This window comes from Carassius auratus, chromosome 28 (assembly GCF_003368295.1).
Source record: "Carassius auratus strain Wakin chromosome 28, ASM336829v1, whole genome shotgun sequence".
NCBI classification, from domain to species: Eukaryota; Metazoa; Chordata; class Actinopteri; order Cypriniformes; family Cyprinidae; genus Carassius; species Carassius auratus.
In genome coordinates, this window is record NC_039270.1 from 5,511,182 (window position 1) to 5,529,753 (window position 18,572).

Below are 18,572 nucleotides of genomic sequence, written 5' to 3' on the forward strand. Positions count from 1 at the left end.
ATCCGTCCGCAAATACGGTGATACCTTTACAAAGCACTCTTCATAAAATGTAAGACAATATACATTATTCTTAAACAGAAATAATTCTATTGAGTATTATTATAATGGCAACAAATGAAATCACTTGACTTAAATATTGATATTAAACTAAAAAGTGTGATAACTTGATAACTTCATTTTCTATTATTTATTTATTGTAATTGTTTTATACAGAATATTAGCAGATTTGGTGTAATTTATTTCTGTTAAAAATAGAATAGATAAAAAAAAACACTTTAAATAAGTTAACCACTATATATATATATATATATATATATATATATATATATATATATATATATATATATATATATATATATATATATATATATATATATATATACACACACACACACACACACACACACACACATTCACCAAACTATTGAGTGCATGTTGCATTATATTTTTGCATCACTAGCTGGCTACTGTTGCTACATTCAGTGTATCGGAGCAGTTTTATTGAGATTGGTGTTTGTCCTAAAAAAAATAAAAACTATCTGTGTGGTCTTGCATTCTGCTTACCTACATCTCTGTACAAGCTCATACTTCATTGCTTTTATACTTAAAATTCTTGGTTTTTATTTTGTTTTATTGTATTTATTTATTGTATATTATTTATTTGGCATTATACTTAGAAGACATGATATATATATATATATATATATATATATCCTTTACATGCTAGCTTTTGTCTTTTCTAGTTGGTACTGTATGTACTCATATTAGGGTTATGAATAGTCAAAATTACTACTTGACTTATTAAAAATAGTATATTATAACTAATTTATCCCACTGGAAACAAATCACTGATTTTGGCAAATTTAGTAGGTTATCATCCTGTGCTTACAGGTGTTACATATAATGTGCATACACTGTAAAAAAATCTTTTGTTGACTTAACTCATTATTTTTTGTTATCTTTTTGCATGGGTTTTTTTGAGTTAAACTAACTTATTTGGAAAAGTGTACCTGACAAATTTGGAAAGGTTTACCTGACAAGTTATAAAGTACAATGAACTGATTTAATTTAGTTAATTAAACTTCGAACTTAAGTTCAGCCAACTAAAGTTAAGTTATCTAAACTACATCCAATAAGTTCAGCCAACTAAAGTTAAGTTATCTAAACTACATCCAATAAGTTCAGCCAACTAAAGTTAAGTTATCTAAACTACATCCAATAAGTTCAGCCAACTAAAGTTAAGTTATCTAAACTACATCTAATAAGTTCAGCCAACTAAAGTTAAGTTATCTAAACTACATCCAATAAGTTCAGCCAACTAAAGTTAAGTTATCTAAACTACATCTAATAAGTTCAGCCAACTAAAGTTAAGTTATCTAAACTACATCCAATAAGTTCAGCCAACTAAAGTTAAGTTATCTAAACTACATCCAATAAGTTCAGCCAACTAAAGTGGTGTTTTGAAACTTTAAAACCTGCAGCAGAACCAAATAATGAATTACTACTTGAACATTAATTTGTAAGCTACATTTGATTTAAACAAAAATGTATGGCAAATTAACAATCACTAATACAATTTTCAGTACAAAGTTTATTGCAATTAACTCCTAAAAACACCAGAAAAAAACTAATTGAAAGGTGTTTTACACCTGTCTCAATGCAAGTCTTGTGGATTAATCTGTTACATAACATTAAACAAGATCACCCCACAGCATTCAATATAGAAATATCCTTTGTTCCAAAAGAAAATGTTAAAACATTGTTAAACACATTATAGACTTATGAATTGGCTTAAATGCCATTTTAATATAAACTAGGTTATCAATTTTTTATGCTCTCAAGCTTCAACAAATTCATCAATTAAACTAAACACTTTAAAATGCCACTCCCACAACATACAATATAGAAACATCCTGTTCACAACATTCCTTTCAAAAAGAAACTCTGAAAAGCATTAACACATTAAAAGACGTATGAATTGGTTTCATACCTCCTTAATCTCAACTTAGCTGATGCTTTAACAAATTCATCAATTAAATTGAACATTACTCTTAAAAAAAAAAAAAAAAAAAAAAAAAAAAGAGAGGAAAAAAAAAAAGGACATAGCAAAGGTTGCAGGCACTTCACCGCATTAGTTGGTTTTTCAGTCCATGAACTTTAGCGGAGCAGCTTTCCCCATCAATGTTCATAAAGATCCGCTGGATCACCTCAAAGGTGTATCGCAGCTCTTTGGGATAGCTGATGTTTAAAGCGTAAAGCAGTCCAAACAATGTGACAAAGGCATTTGGAATGTCTTGGAGATCCACAATGACAATCTCCCCCTCCAGTATCACAGCCATATTCACGACGTCGTCTGGGAAGGCACAATCTTGTCTGGTGTCCTCGCTCACTGACAAGATGCCCACCTTAACACTCTGAACAACATCGACCTCATTGTCAGTCGGCTGAAAAAAAAGAGAGAGAGAGATTAAAGATTTAGCGGTAGACTAGAACTTTCATTACCACATTAAACATACATTTTAAATGCCGTAAATGCCGGTTTACATTTTAGTAGTGTATTTTTTTTTCTGTCTATGCCAATAAAATGTTTGTCTATGCAAATCAAATTTTTCTAGAATGATTTTCCAAATAGAGCTATTCAAGTAATCTGATGAATATTCTTCTACTTTTTATAAAATAAAAATCACAGAAAAATGTCAAAAGGAGGTGTGCACTATGCACAATCAGCTGTGTTTTTAAATTCAGAATAAGGGTATGTTTACATGACAATGATGTATTAAAAACAGACAACAACATTGTCAAAATGATCCCTGTTCACACGGATCTGCGAAAACGTCAGTAGTTGGCGATGTCACTTCATCAAAAAACACATACGCGCAATATGTTACCGTTTTCAGATTCATGTTTTTGTTGTTTACATAAAGACGGTAACAGTATCATTTTCGAAACCTTGTGCTTTGAAACTTCATGTTCAGTGCTCACTTCAGTTTTCATGTAAACAGCCCCTAAGTTTTAGAATAGAAGTTATTGATAAAGGATTATTTGTTTGTGAAAATGTTAGTATGCAGATTTCATATGCAAATTCATTTGTACACATACTTGTTGAATAAGATCCAGTTTGCTTGGTACTTTTTTTGTCTTCATTTACAGCGAAATGATTTGATTCAATAGTAATTTTTGCAAATTCAGAAAAATTCAACAATACACAATTAAAACTGATGATTCACAATTAATGATTCGATTCTGCATTTTGCGTTTTTAATATTGTGAAATGAGTTTGGATGTACTGATCAGTCACATGAAAAATAGTAAAACCAACATGAAAAATAATCGTGATATTCCTGAAAATAATCGTGCTCTGATATTTTTGCTATATCACGCGACCACCTCTACTTGAAAGATAAAATATGATATAGCAATACAATACATTTTAAAAGGCATAATTAAGCATAACATAACTGAAGGAAAGCCAAATAATGATTCATATTCTTATGGTTTCAATGAAAATACAGGTATCTATAATCTGTATCACCAAAATATAAAAAGTACCAAATAAAAGCATCACTATCATACTAAAGTGATATTGGTGCATCCTTATTCCAGTTTTAATGGGAAAAAATACTAAAATGTTTACCTCACAAACTTTGAAGACGTTTTCTGGTTTCTCCCTCATGTAGTATGGAAGGCCCAAAATAACTGCTCCCCTCTTCTTCTGGTTACAACTCTGCCAAAAAAATGTGTTCACTTGACGGAAGTGTTTTGTTTGTATATACAGTACAAGTCAAAAGTTTGGAAACATTACTATTTTTAATGTTTTTGAAAGAAGTCTCTTCTGCTCATCAAGCCTGCATTTATTTGATCAAAAATACAGAAAAAACAGTAATATTGTGAAATATTATTACAACTTAAAATAATAGTTTTCTATTTGAATATACTTTAAAAAATAATTTATTCCTGTGATGCAAAGCTGAATTTTCAGCATCATTACTCCAGTCTTCAGTGTCACATGTGACATCCAGTCTATCACATGATCCTTTAGAAATCATTCTAATATTCTGATTTATTATGAGTGTTGGAAACAGTTCTGCTGTCTAATATATTTGATGAATAAAAGGTTAAAAAGAACTGCATTTATTCAAAAAAAAAGAAAAGAAAATATATATATTTTCTAATAATATAAATCTTCTTTACTATCACTTTTTATCAATTTAACACATCCTTGCTGAATAAAAGTATTGATTTTATTAAAAAATAAAATAAAAAAAATTACTGACCCAAAATTACTGACCAGTAGTGTATATTGTTGTTACAAAATATTTATATTTTAAAAACATAGCTTCTTTTTTTTTTTTTTTTTACTTTTTATTCATCAAAGTATCCTAAAAAAGTATCACGTTATGAAAAAATATTAAGCAGCAGAACTGTTTCCAACTTTGATAATGAATCATCATATTAGAATGATTTCTAAAGGATCATGTGATAATGATCCTAAAAATTCAGCTTTGCATCACATAAATAAATGATAATTTAAAGTATAATAAATTGAAAATCAATTATTTTAAATTGTAATAATATATCACAATATTACATTTTTTTTCTGTATTTTTGATCAAATAAATGCAGGCTTGATGAGCAGAAGAAACTTCTTTCAAAAACATTAAAAATAGCAATATTTCCAAACTTTTGACCTGTACTGTGTGTGTGTATATATATATATATATATATATATATATATATATATATATATATATATATATATATATATATATATATATATATATATATATATATATATATATATATAAATAAAAAAAAATGGCTGCACACTGGTGCATTCAACAAATAGATGTTTTATATGAATTTGTTTTGTTCAAACATTGCGGTTTGTTTTCCTTTATTAACCATTTATTTTACATTACAGATTATAAGTCAATGATCATTTTTTTTTCTTTTTAATAGAACAAAAAGAATTAAAGTCTACTGTTAAAAGTACTGGATCGATAATTACTAATAGTAATACCATTAAAACTTTAAGGATACCCATCCGTAATCATCTTCGGAAAGATCATTCTTCATCATATTGCATGAGAACTGTGACTTGCTGTGAACAACTAAGTTATTTAAATAAGCAATTAATAGTGCCACAGAAGTAACTTGAAGCTTGCAACATTATTTAGTGTTTACACAGTTAGACAAAGTGGGGTTTATTGAGCAGCTCAAATTCCATTTTAGTTGTATAATCAAAAATATGATAATGATATATGATAATCCAAAATATTATAATTTAATTGATTTATTTAAATTTGACAGAAAATGCATTCCATAAAAACTGTTAATGTATGTAAAGCTATATAATATATATATACTGTTAAAAACTTATACTGTTCAAAAGTTATATAGAGTCATATATTTCTGTCATAAGTTACAACAAACTTGTTTGGATGGGTTTTCGTGAATACCTTGAAGTTTCTGTGTGAATATGATATGACGATAATTTTCTCAAAAGAAAAGGTAAAATGCTCATGTAGTGACTCTGACAGCAGCTCTGGAGATGAAGTTCATGTGTTAATTGTCCTCATATAAAGGGATTTTGCACCGGGTAGTTCTAGAAGCCACCAGGGTGGTCTCCTAGTCTCTGATAAGCACAGCACTTTAAGCTGGTGTACCACTAGTGTAACTTTGTATTTGTTTTGTTTAAGGTGTTTAGCCGATCCTTTATGATTAATTAACCATGATGTTTTAAACCGCGGTTAATTGTAAAACTGGTTAATCACTGCATCCCTATGCTGGGTTAGACCCTACTCTGAAGTAGGAGCTAAATTAGTTCCCCCAAAAGGAGTTCCTAGAATTAAAATCGTTCCTAGATCCCGCGGTGCAAAACCGCCAAAATCCGGGAACTTCCGCCAATAGTTCTAGGAACTATGAAAAGGTTCCTCCGGTGCGAAAGCCCCTAATGTGAGACGGCAGAGGCTGAAAAAACACTGCAAGTGTCACACGTACTTCAGTATGTGTAGTAAACAAAACTGCATGTCTGCGCCATTCATTCACACAGAACATGCAGGATTCATATTTAAAGAGTCTTTTTGCGGTTTTGATTTAAGTGACTGACCTACTTTTGATTTATTTATCCAAATATTGACGGATTCTGTGACATTCCATGCAATACAGTAAAAAAAAAAAAAAAAAATTTAATAGATGATTCCATCTGTGTTTTGCGCATTACAGAAATCATAGGGTCCTACTAACAAAATGAGACCTCAAATCGTTTTTACCAGTGGGATTTTGTGCAACACTAGCAAATAATAGAATTTTCCTGATGCAAATTTCTTTGAAAGCTAATAACAAATTAGTTTTGCTGTATAAATTAAATTTGACTTGCCTGTTCATCCAGACACTTCAACACATTCAGAAGTTCTGGAACTTCATTGCTTCGCTTGGTGTATAATTGCAGGAGCCTGGGTAGTCATGCTTGTCAAGCCCTTCGAAGAATGTTCTTTTTAAATCAATGGAGACAAGCCTACAGAATTCAAGAGCAACCTGTTGAAACAAAAAAAAGAAAAAGACTTTAAAAAAATCCCACGCACATAAACTAAACATTAAAGGGGACCTATTATGCAAAATTCACTTTAATAAGGCATTTAAACACAGATGTGTGTCCACAGTGTGTAAACAACCAGCCTATAATGGTAAAATCCACCCACCCCCTTTTTTTTTTTAGAATCCCCATAAATCAGTCTCTCAAAACAAGTGATTCCAGATTTCTCTCTATGTTGACGTCATCGTAGGGAAAAGCCCCGCTCACTGGTGACAATCTCTACCCTATTAGCAGTCTGCCATTGTTATATTGTCACTGGAGCAGTGCAGGGATAGACAGACATCGGTATTGGAGTACATCTGTCCTGCACAGTTTAGCTCCAACCCTAGTCAAACACACCTGAATATCTTAAGAATAACTACAGCTATGCAAAGGAAAGTGAGTTGGATCATGAGCTAAACTCTGCATGACAGCAGCACTCAAGATCGACCATCTGTGAACTTGTGGTATGTCTCAGCTATAGTATGTAAACATTATAACTGATTTGTTGATGCCTGTAATAATGAACATAAGAGTCTCCATTAGGGATGTGCGCAACAACTAATTTTGTAACCTTTTAAACTGAAATTTTGCAACCAACTAGTCTGACCTCCGGAGACAGTGTATATGTGATCCATTTGCAAGAACACTTAATCTATGAACAATCAAATCCTATACTGAATGCAGCTAAAAATAGGTCAGATATCATGCATGCGATGTGCTTGCCTTGATTTATCATTGTTGTATATTGAACGTTCACTTAAGCAATGTTAGCCATTTTAGACACATATATTAAGATCAACTGAATCAGCAGCAAAGGCAGAGATGGGGACTCGAGTTTGAGACTCGGACTCGAGTGCGACTTAAGTCGCACAAACAGTGACTTCAGACTCGACTTGAGACTCGTCCTCGAAAGACTTCAGACTCGACTCGGACTCGAGCTCCGGGACTCGTGAACAATGTTAATTTTTAGTAAACGTCAGATGAGCTCGCTGTTAGAGTTGTGACGTTCGCGAACGAACCGATTCTTTTGAACGGCTCATAAACATGAACGATGGGAGCCGAGTCACGGCTGGAGGGGAGCCGTTCTTTCTGTCGCTCTTTTTTCCTATGCGTGTTTCAAAGCGCGTGTTTCACACAGATGCACACAAATGAGCTCCTCCGCGAGACAGAACAGTTATAGGGGGAGGGGCGCACCCAGCGCAGGCCAACCCTTTATAGCGTGATGATATTAGTTATTAGTTGTGCACGCATCCTTCACGTGAGTACTCCAGTGGAAAAAAACCTGCGTGCCTCTGTCATTGGGTAGGAGCGGAGCCATGACGTTTTGCACAGATATTCATTGCAGCCCACTTTGTTATTGTTCATTGACTTGAAGGGGCTGATGTCCTATTTGCAAAGTTTACAGTAGTAATAGTATGTAGACATTTCCATTTTATTTATTCTAATTTTATCTACTTTAAATATTTTTGGTTCTCTATCAAAATGTTCTTGTGTGATAACAATGTTCTTGTGTTGAAGTGTTTGTAGTAAAAGCTGTTTTGCACAGAAATTCATTGCAGCCGGCTTTGTTTTTGATGTTTATTTGTGAGTAGGTATTGTATGAATAACATAAGTCAGCGTAGCTTTGTTCATTCTTAAGCCAGACAAGAGGTGTGCAGCTATACAGCCAGGACAGACAGAAGGCCATTACTGAATCCATAAATGCAAAATACAGATATTAACTTAAAAGTAAAGCATTCTTGGTGTTTTTGTCATGTTGCAATAGCCTATTTACACTGATTATATACCAAAATCAAAGTTGATATTGTATGCTAATAAATAGAGTTGTCATAATAACATATTACATGCTTTGAATTCCTTATATATAACTATGCAGTGTTCTAAGCAGCTTGGATGGGTCGCTGTACGTGATGCAACATTTATTATAACCAGAGACTTAATATAATAAAGAGACTTGAGACTTGACTTGGACTCGAGCTCAGAGACTTGAGACTTGACTTGGACTCGAGCTCAGAGACTTGAGACTTGACTTGGACTCGAGCTCAGAGACTTGAGACTTGACTTGGACTCGAGCTCAGAGACTTGTGAGCATCTCTGAGCAAAGGACTAATGAGTTCAAACCATATATATATATATATATATATATATATATATATATATATATATATATATATAGGGACTCTGACACAAGTCAGCACGTTAAGGTATTGTTGTTCGCTACCACGGCAACCAGTCCTGGTTTGAACATGCAAAAACCGAATGTAAAATTAAATGATTTTATTTGCCACTCCAGATATATTTTCAAAATACTGCATTAATTTCAAGATGTAACATTAACATGACGGTAATTTAAATGTCTTTGTAAAAACAAAGCAAAATGTGAAAAAAGTGCAAAAAAAATTAATTTGTAAACGACTAATATTTTCTAAGTCGACTAACAGAAGCAGTATTGTTTAATTGACTAGTCTCATACATCCCTAGTCTCCATTAACTCTCCACATCTGAGCCACTAAGGTTGCAGTGGTGTAATTTTATTGAAGGGAATGTGTCCAAGAAAATCGGTAAAATTAAAAAAAAATATATGCCATACATCTGGATATGTTGCATCACGAACCGTTTGTAATGATCAATTTTGAGAGTTATATTTGCTGTGTGAGCTTCTCCTGTATTGTTTATGTCAGTGTATTGAATAGCGAGTTCTAGCAGACAGCCCTCTACTGGCAAGAGGCGGGGAGCAGGAACTCATTTGCATTTAAAGAGATGCACACAAAAAACATCACTTTTTTTTCTCCCACCCAAAAAGAGGTGTTTTTTGGAGCTAAAACTTCACAGACACATTCTGGTGACACCCGAGACTTACCGTATTTTCCGGACTATAAGTCGCACTTTTTTTCATAGTTTGGCTGGTCCTGCGACTTATAGTCAAGTGCGACTTATTTATCAAAATTAATTTGACATGAACCAAGAGAAATTAACCAAGAGAAAACATTACCGTCTACAGCCGCGAGAGGGCACTCTATGCTGCTCAGTGCTCCTGTAGCATACCCCTGAAAATATTAACTGAAAACTGTTAACTGAAATATTAACTTAAAGACAACTGAAAAAGACTGAATGCAAACAAAATGCCCCCAAAAAGAAAATCGTATTCTGCAGGTAGTAAATATGCAGCCGATCTGATAGGTGACAGGAGCACTGAGCAGCACAGAGCGCCCTCTCGCGGCTGTAAACGGTAATGTTTTCTCTTGGTTCTTGGTTCTAAATAAATGCGACTTATAGTCCAGTGCGACTTGTATATGTTTTTTTCCTCATCATGACGTATTTTTGGACTGATGCGACTTATACTCAGGTGCGACTTATAGTCCGAAAAATACGGTATATTACATCTTTCTACACTTACTTGTCTTTGAGTGAAAAGTGCAGGCCATCTCCTCCTTATTTCTGATACTGTGGGCTCATCTTCTACAATCTCCTTTCTTCTGGCACAGAAAGTTTTCTCCATAGCTGCATCAATTACATGCCAGTCTGGATTTTTTTTTGTCATCTCACACTGTATATCTTTCCTTTCAGTCTCCAAAGCAGTATAACTTGATCCAGCAGGTAAGTCCGGTAGAAAATTGGTCTCCGATCTTCGGGGTTTCTTGACTTTGTATTTTTTTCTATCTGAAGCATGGCATTTTTCACTAGTAACAGTAAGCTCTGGACATCCAGCATCACGAAGTTTACTTCGGAAGTTTCCCATTTTGAATTTAAGGCTTATTTTCCATCCATACCACCCTGTGGCCGATCCCGGTTCTTTAAGGCATGGATGTGTCTCTGTGAGAGCCCTTGAAACAGACTCGAACTCCTCATTGGATGGGTACGCCTTGTAAGAATAGATTGCAGTGGCAAGTTTGTCAAGAATCTCAGATTTAACATCCTTGGATAGGCTGAGCAGTGAGCCATCTTTAGCATATTGCTCATTTCCACGTTTCAAACGTAATTCTACATCATATGAAAAGCTTGGAATGGGAAAAGAAACAGGCCATTGCTGTGAGCGACTACTTGCAGTTATTGATCCAGGATTTCCATTCTTGATACTCGAGTCAGACGATGATGACATAACCGCTGTGTCTAATGTCACATCTGACTGGCTAGAGTCAGAGGGTGGTGCTCTACAATTAACTTTAAGGGTTGCCTTTTCAGGAGGAAGTTCAGTGATAGTCGTTAGGTTGCACAACTCATGGTCAAATTCAGGATCCTCATACTGAAGTGTAAAATCACTTTGTATGTTCAGCTTGCTTTTCAGTGTTGACAGAAGAGATTCTATGGATTGTGGCCGATCAATGTAAACTTTCCTAATATCCTCAGGGGACAAAATCACACGAAGAATCATTTTGTTGCAGGTTTCTAAGAAGAAAAGGCAACAGTAAATGCATTTAGTTAAGGAGGAATGTCTTCGGTGAAATCATCAGCTTCTTATCAAGCACTGCATATGAGGACAAGGGATGATAATCATTCAATTCATCTGGATCAACAACTCTCAACTCACAAGTGGTATACTTAGTTAGTTCAAAGCATCTGAAATGCTCACTGTACCATGCTGAATACGGTTCAATGAGAAAGGCAGGTTTGTTCATAACAATCAATATTTTGACAAGTCTGCCAAAGTCTGGAAGCCCACTGGTGTATCCCACAGAAAGAAACATTCCCTCAGAGTACCTGGTGCCATATATGCATGCACTGGATGCAACAGATATCGATGTAACATTGGAATATTTGGATTTAACTGCCAGCTTAAATGAAAGATCCAGGCACTCAGTGGACAGAACTGAAACATGATCAACCACTAAATCTGGCTTGAAAAGAGTTGGCATGTCAAGGTGGTAAGCAAGTGTCAGCTGATGTCGCTGGGCTAATGTAAGCATTACATTTTTAAAGTTTCCAGAGTCATGCACAGCTTTTTTAAAAAAGCTGTGTTTTGCTTCAAATCGTATGGTCCAGAAATCAATCACTGGTCCAAAACATTTGATTAGTTCTGGATAGTGCTCGATAAAATGGTGCTTTGGACGGAGTCTGAAGTCTGGAAATTCGTCTTGCAACAATTTCCGGTGATCTGATATTTTTGAATCAAGGTAGTCCAAACTCTCTGTGGAAAACTGAGATGAGGCTAAAATCTCAACAATGTCCTTCAGTTCAAGAATTAAACTCCAGGTTGCATCATTTTCTGGAACTTTTGAACCAATAATCAAAGGTAATAACCGCAGAAGGCTCCAGTTTTCATGTCCGTTGCCTCCTAAAGAACCTTTCAGTTGGAATGATTTTAAGATCTGCTGTGGTCGGTTTGTTTTGTCAGAAAATCTATATGGGAAGGACTGAATTGCGGCATTCAACTCGTCCAATGTGAAATATTTCTTCTGAATCAGTTTCTTCAAACAAAGACTTAGCTCCAGGGGTACAACACCTTCAAAGACGTCGTGGAGAAAGTCAGGGGGAAAGCCTTTCATGGTGGAGAAATGTGCAAGTCTGTTAAGAGGACAGTCCCTCTTAACACCATCTACTACTGCGTGTGAATCCTTGTTCTTCTGAATTTCACAAAGAGTCTGCTCATGCAACTCCTCCGTTCTCTTTGGGAACCTCCTCTCTCTAACTTCATGTGTCTGAATCTCATCACGTGCTGCCAAACAAAATCTGCAGAACTTGTTTGTTGAAAAACTTTCTTGAAATCCAGCAAGCGAGTGTGCGCCTAAATTGTCTGCAGACACATAGAGTATTGTTCCTCTTATACTTGCACCCAGTGTCTGAACAAACACTCCATGTTGTTCAAGTACTTCAACGTCTGAAAGAAGCGGTTCAAGAATTTTGTCGTATCCATACTCTTTGACATCCTTGGTCTTACATAATGTTGCAAGGTAGATGGATGATAAAGTGGACCGGTCTCTTCCTGGAAGATTTGCAATTAACCAGTAAATGGCACAAAGTTTGTGCTTTTTCCTTGAAGTGCCCAAAGGGTTACACACTTCAAAATCGTCAATGTAAAGTCCAAGGGCTATGCGCAATTCATCTGAAAAAAGGATCTTGTTGTCCTTAAAATACAGCCCATCCCTAAATGTTTTAATTGTTTCAGGATGTTTCCATGTATCTGCTTGGTCTGACTGTAAAACCTTGTCAAGGACGTCACTTCGATTCAACAGCGCAGTTAAAACTTTTAAAATTGGTACATAAACAAATGTGTTTTTCCGAGAAGCATCAAGAGTGTATTCTACAGGTTCTATCACAGTGAAATTATCTTTGTAGTATGTTGTTCTTTTGTAAATAGAGCTAAGAGGACCCCTTTTGGACAAAAAGGCTAAAGGATTTGTTTCCAAGACCGTTTCGGTAATGGCAGCAATAACTGAGGAATCCAATGAACAGTTGTGTTTGTTTAAGACCTGTTTAACTGACATCTCAGCAAGCTCTCCAACATTACTACCAATGCTTCCAAGTTCTTCAACTATTTCTTGAATGGCTGTCTTTGAGACATGTAAAATGGCTTCCATGCGTAAAAACAGTGAAGCTAACTTATGTTGAATCAAGCCCTCAACAGGAAGATCTGGATTGGAATGCAATGGACTGGACTGGACTGGGTGCCAACACCCTTCGGCTGGTAGGCTGTCCGCAGGTTGATTATCTGTATGTTCAAACCTTTCCTCAACCTCTTCGATTTGACATGAAATTAACTCTGCTTTAAAATGTCCAGTATTTTGGGAATGGTGTCTTTTACTTCTGTGAGCCGCAAATGTAGAGAACACACAAGTTTGAAAACTGCAGTCTTCAAATGGGCACTGGACATTTTCATTGTTTTTCAAGTGAATGCCCAGGTGGGAGAAGTACTGCTTCAAATTGCAGGCCTCTGAGAAACTGCAGAGGTTACACTTCACCCGGGAATTCACGTGATCGACAGATTTTGCATGATGCGTATGCAAATGTCTTATCAGTGTTGCCTGAGTTCTAAAGGAGCAGACACAATCTTGGTAAATACATGGCAAAGGACAGGTCCTCCCATGATGTCCATGTTTTAATTTGTAATGCTGAATGATAATTTTTCTTTTTGTACTGTCAAAAATGCAGTACTTACAAGTCCACTTCATCTTCACATTAACACCAACATACCTACAATAAAAAAAGACAGTTTATTTAAAAAAAAATAACACCCAATAACACCCTTAGTCAAGTCTCTCAGGCTTAAAGTTGGCATGAAACAAAGTTGCGATCATATGACAGGCTGCTGGAAACCACACCATACAATAGACCTTTATCACAGTGAAATAGATTACCGGAAGTGCTTGCCAAAGCAGTGTATTGATTCTTCCTGTTATGTATATTTTTAATGTGCTGTTAACACATAGTTGACTAAACACCTCTTAAAATGAGCATCCGCAGAATGATTTCAAAATCTGGACAATTTCAGAGACAGGAGAAGAGATATTCTGATGATTATGGTGTACAGAAAAATATAAAAAGAGTAAAACAAAAAACAAAAACAATGCAAACATTCAGCCATTAGTTTTGATTGTGCTGCGATAGTACCGGAAGTAGCGATTCACTGCTTCACTTACTGGAAAAGGGAAGTGTGATAAAGCTCTATTGTACATAGTAGGGGCATAACAGTTCTCGGTTTAAAAAAATATATATATATTTCGAACCATTACATTCTCCACCCACAGTTTGGCATGCACTTGCGTCCTGGTTCATCTCAAATCTGACAATTTATCGATAATATGGTTTGTTGAAAATAATGCATTAAATAGACAGAGTTCTGCTAATGAATGTTTCTGGATGTATGACATCAAATGTATGTCGGATACACATTCTAACTTTCCAATATATTACAACAGCAATGATCAAAAAAAAGTGGACAAAACAGTCACTCTTTGCAAACTTTGTTAAATGTGAGTGTCATATGCTCTAATATGACCAGTCATTTACTGAGTTATCACACAGGTGTTGACAGCACACAATCACAGGTGAGACTTGAACAGCACACATTGCTATCAGTGTTTAAACTAAACTCATTTGCGCATGTTTTTAAGCCTTGCCAATTTAAAAATTTAAATCAAGAATAAGTGAATATGAATTTATGTGTGCTGCATGAAGTGCCCATTCAGTCAGTGTGCAAACACTGACATTACATATTGCATAGATTAAATATAGATTAATCCTTATTTAAGCACAGATTAAACAGTCAAAATCTTTGAGTGATTTTGCTATGTCATTTGTTTGATTTTCATCACTGACAGACAGCAGTTTAGCTGCTGTCACTTTAAGTTTGGGGTTTTAGGGAGAAACGAAAGCACAACTCTGAAGGAATTGAAGGTGTGCTCGAAGTAATGCAACAGCGGCACAATGACCGTTCTACCTCGTTTATCTTGTTTTCATCGTTGGAAGCCAAAAATTAATCATACATCCCTATTATTATCTTTAATTACTGCCTTATTATTTTTTGCTTTCAAATGCAGGGAGACCCTGAAACTTCAGACAACAGGTTTATAAATGATTCACATGATGAAATTAGGAAGATTGTTGAAATGTGTTCTCAAATAACAAATGACACAAACAGGCATCACTGAAACATGCAGTGTGTCAATTAGCGCCTGCACTAAGCCCTCTGGCTGATCGCGCTAAAAAAGCTCTAACTTTAATAATGTTCGACCAAGGGAAAAAAAAGCTTTTGGGGAGGTGTTTGGCTGGAGGTCATGGTGCAAATGACCCTAGGTTGAATTTAGTCCGAACCATCCCTTTAAGTTACCCGCATCACAAATTGATAGTTAATTTTAAGAATTTCCAAAGATTTCTGTGAAAACTCACCTGTATCTGGTGCTCTGCAACTGAGATGAAGTGAAGTGACTGAGGTAAAAAAAATCTGGTTGGTGAACAAGCTTTTAGTCAACTTGACAGAACCTGTGAGTCAACATGAGAAAGTACAATGAGCTAATCTTCTATGTGCAGAAATACACTCAATAATCGTACATTCGTGACAACATCGCGTGTAATTCTCCCTATTATTAAGATTTCTTAAAACAAGAACAAAAGCGCGACGAAATGGCTCAAGGCCACACAGAATCCAAACTCTGAATAGTAATAATGAAAAACCGTGACATTTCAAACCACAGACATATTAATTGTCATTTCTATCACCCATAGATTCAATTTGACAGTTACTTTTTTAATTCAAAGACTGTGATGAAAACTTACCTATATCTGGCGCTCTGCATCTGATGAAGTGACTGAGGTAAAAATCCGGTTTGGTCCAGTTGGTGAAAGAGCAGCTTTTAATCAACTTGACTGAACCTGTGAGTCAACACGAAAAAGTACGTTACAATGAGCGAATCTTCTATTTGCAGAAATACACTCAATAATCGTACATTCGTGACAACATTGTGTGATATTCCCCATTTTATTCAGATTTCTTAAAACAAGAACAAAAGCGCGACGAAATGGCTCAAGGCCGCGCAGAATCCAAACTCTGAATAGTAATAATGAAAACCGTGACATTTCAAACCACAAACATATTAATTGTTATTTCTATCACCCATATCGATTCAATTTGACAGTCACTTAAAGACTGTGGTGAAAACTTACCTATATCTGGCGCTCTGCATCTGATGAAGTGACTGAGGTAAAAGTCCGGTTTGGTCCAGTTGGTGAACGAGCAGCTTTTAATCAACTTGACTGAACCTGTGAGTCAACACGAAGTAGTACAATGAGCGAATCTTCTATACACATATAACGTTATAATCTTACATTCGTGACAACATTGTGTGTAATTCTCCCTATTATTTAGATTTCTTAAAACAAGAACGAAAGCGCGACGAAATGGCTCAAGGCCGCGCAAAATCCAAACTCTGAATAGTAATAATGAAAAACCGTGACATTTCAAACCACAGACATATTAATTGTCATTTCTATCACCCATCGATTCAATTTGACAGTTACTTTTTTAATTCAAAGACTGTGATGAAAACTTACCTATACGTTATCTGGCGCTCTGCATCTGATGAAGTGACTGAGGTAAAAATCCGGTTTGGTCCAGTTGGTGAACGAGCAGCTTTTAATCAACTTGACTGAACCTGTGAGTCAACACGAAGAAGTACGTTACAATGAGCGAATCTTCTATTTGCAGAAATACACTCAATAATCGTACATTCGTGACAACATTGTGTGATATTCCCCATTTTATTCAGATTTCTTAAAACAAGAACAAAAGCGCGACGAAATGGCTCAAGGCCGCGCAGAATCCAAACTCCGAATAGTAATAATGAAAACCGTGACATTTCAAACCACAAACATATTAATTGTTATTTCTATAACCCATATCGATTCAATTTGACAGTCACTTAAAGATTGTGGTGAAAACTTACCTATATCTGGCGCTCTGCATCTGATGAAGTGACTGAGGTAAAAATCCGGTTTGGTCCAGTTGGTGAACGAGCAGCTTTTAATCAACTTGACTGAACCTGTGAGTCAACACGAAGAAGTACAATGAACGAATCTTCTATACACATATAACGTTATAATCTTACATTCGTGACAACATTGTGTGTAATTCTCCCTATTATTTAGATTTCTTAAAACAAGAACGAAAGCGCGACGAAATGGCTCAAGGCCGCGCAAAATCCAAACTCTGAATAGTAATAATGAAAAACCGTGACATTTCAAACCACAGACATATTAATTGTTATTTCCATCACCCATCGATTCAATTTGACAGTTACTTTTTTAATTCAAAGACTGTGATGAAAACTTACCTATATCTGGCGCTCTGCATCTGATGAAGTGACTGAGGTAAAAATCCGGTTTGGTCCAGTTGGTGAACGAGCAGCTTTTAATCAACTTGACTGAACCTGTGAGTCAACACGAAGAAGTACGTTACAATGAGCGAATCTTCTATTTGCAAAACACTCTGACTCGAAATGGATAATATAATTCTGAAAATCTGCTTTTAATAATGGTCATTTGCACTTATGAATTTAATTTATGATTTCAGAAATGACGGATTTGTGGACAATATTTACACTGCGACTATAACAAACATTTAATTGCTTTACAAATCCTTAATAGGCCTATATTATTCGATAACACAATACTATAAAACGCTTATTACGAAATAAAAACTTGCAACAATCCACGTTCACAATATAAAATGTCACACTTACTCTGTATCACTCAATTTCTTCTGAAGACACGTGTTGTCCAACATGGAAAATCATCCAGTTTCCGCTGGCTTCTCTCGAAAATTCTCAGAGGAAAAAAAATGATTCAGCGAATCATCTTGAGCGGTTCATTGTTCATGAATCGCCCAATTCCACCCATGATGAATTGGAATCTGACCATGAATAAAAACTGAAGCAGCTTGACAAATTTTTGGTGTAATTTAATTAATCTGTGCTCATAATTGTAAACAACTATTTTTAATGTACACACTAAAATAAAATACACTGTAATTAATTTATATATACCACAGTAGTGATAACTACAAGACAACCATTGACATTGGCTTGAGAAAACCTGAGCAGAAAGTTTGAAATAGATTTAATGTCGTTAAGTTTGAAGATTTATGTTTAAAGCGGTTTTAAAAGCTTGAAGTTCAGGGTTTAAGACAATGCAATCTACCAGACAGCAAGATAGATAGATAAATTAAGTTTAGTTTACACAGTAAATTGTTTAGTTTACTGCTATTAAAGCATTAGAATTGAAGTAAAACCTGCAGAAAATTTTGTGCAGTTGTTTCAACTTACATTTATAAATTAAAATAACAATTATACTTGTTAATTCAACAGAAAGTCTATTGCAGTTGTTTAAACATACATTTTTGAGTTAAAATAACCATTTTACTTGTTCATTCAACTTTCAGTCTAGTTGAGGACAAGAAAACTTAAAATTTCTTGTTGTCTGGACAATCTAGTTATCTCTACACAAAAAAACAAGTTGAAATAACTAAATTGCGGAAATATTTTTTACAGTGTAGTAGACATACTAT

General features: G+C 35.0%; 2 protein-coding genes across 12 annotated transcripts in view; one reads left to right on the forward strand and one right to left on the reverse strand.

Moving 5' to 3' along the window:
* LOC113046545 (alpha-1,6-mannosylglycoprotein 6-beta-N-acetylglucosaminyltransferase B) overlaps positions 1–18,572 on the forward strand; it is an 85,264-nt gene that overhangs the window by 17,783 nt on the left and 48,909 nt on the right. The window lies entirely within an intron of this gene.
* LOC113047428 (sterile alpha motif domain-containing protein 3-like) lies at positions 1,448–18,552 on the reverse strand. 11 transcript variants are annotated; one of them, XM_026208785.1, is made up of 12 exons: positions 17,749–18,552; positions 17,341–17,436; positions 16,954–17,049; positions 16,562–16,662; positions 16,175–16,270; positions 15,788–15,883; positions 15,401–15,493; positions 13,671–13,705; positions 9,975–10,963; positions 6,380–6,537; positions 3,635–3,724; positions 1,448–2,444 (listed from the first exon to the last, which is right to left on the reverse strand). In XM_026208785.1, exons 9-10 carry the CDS (start codon positions 10,947–10,949, stop codon positions 6,406–6,408), a joined length of 1,107 nt encoding a protein of 368 aa, XP_026064570.1. In that variant the 5' UTR covers positions 10,950–10,963; positions 13,671–13,705; positions 15,401–15,493; positions 15,788–15,883; positions 16,175–16,270; positions 16,562–16,662; positions 16,954–17,049; positions 17,341–17,436; positions 17,749–18,552; the 3' UTR covers positions 1,448–2,444; positions 3,635–3,724; positions 6,380–6,405. The 11 variants fall into 11 exon arrangements, with proteins under 11 accessions (XP_026064570.1, XP_026064571.1, XP_026064569.1 ...); XM_026208786.1 differs by lacking the exon at positions 13,671–13,705; XM_026208784.1 differs by having other exon boundaries at positions 9,975–13,705.

What these genes read in the sequence shown, in the direction of transcription:
- LOC113047428 (XM_026208783.1), bottom strand. Translation starts at nt 13,683, where the DNA reads ATGAAGTGGACTTGTAAGTACTGCATTTTTGACAGTACAAAAAGAAAA.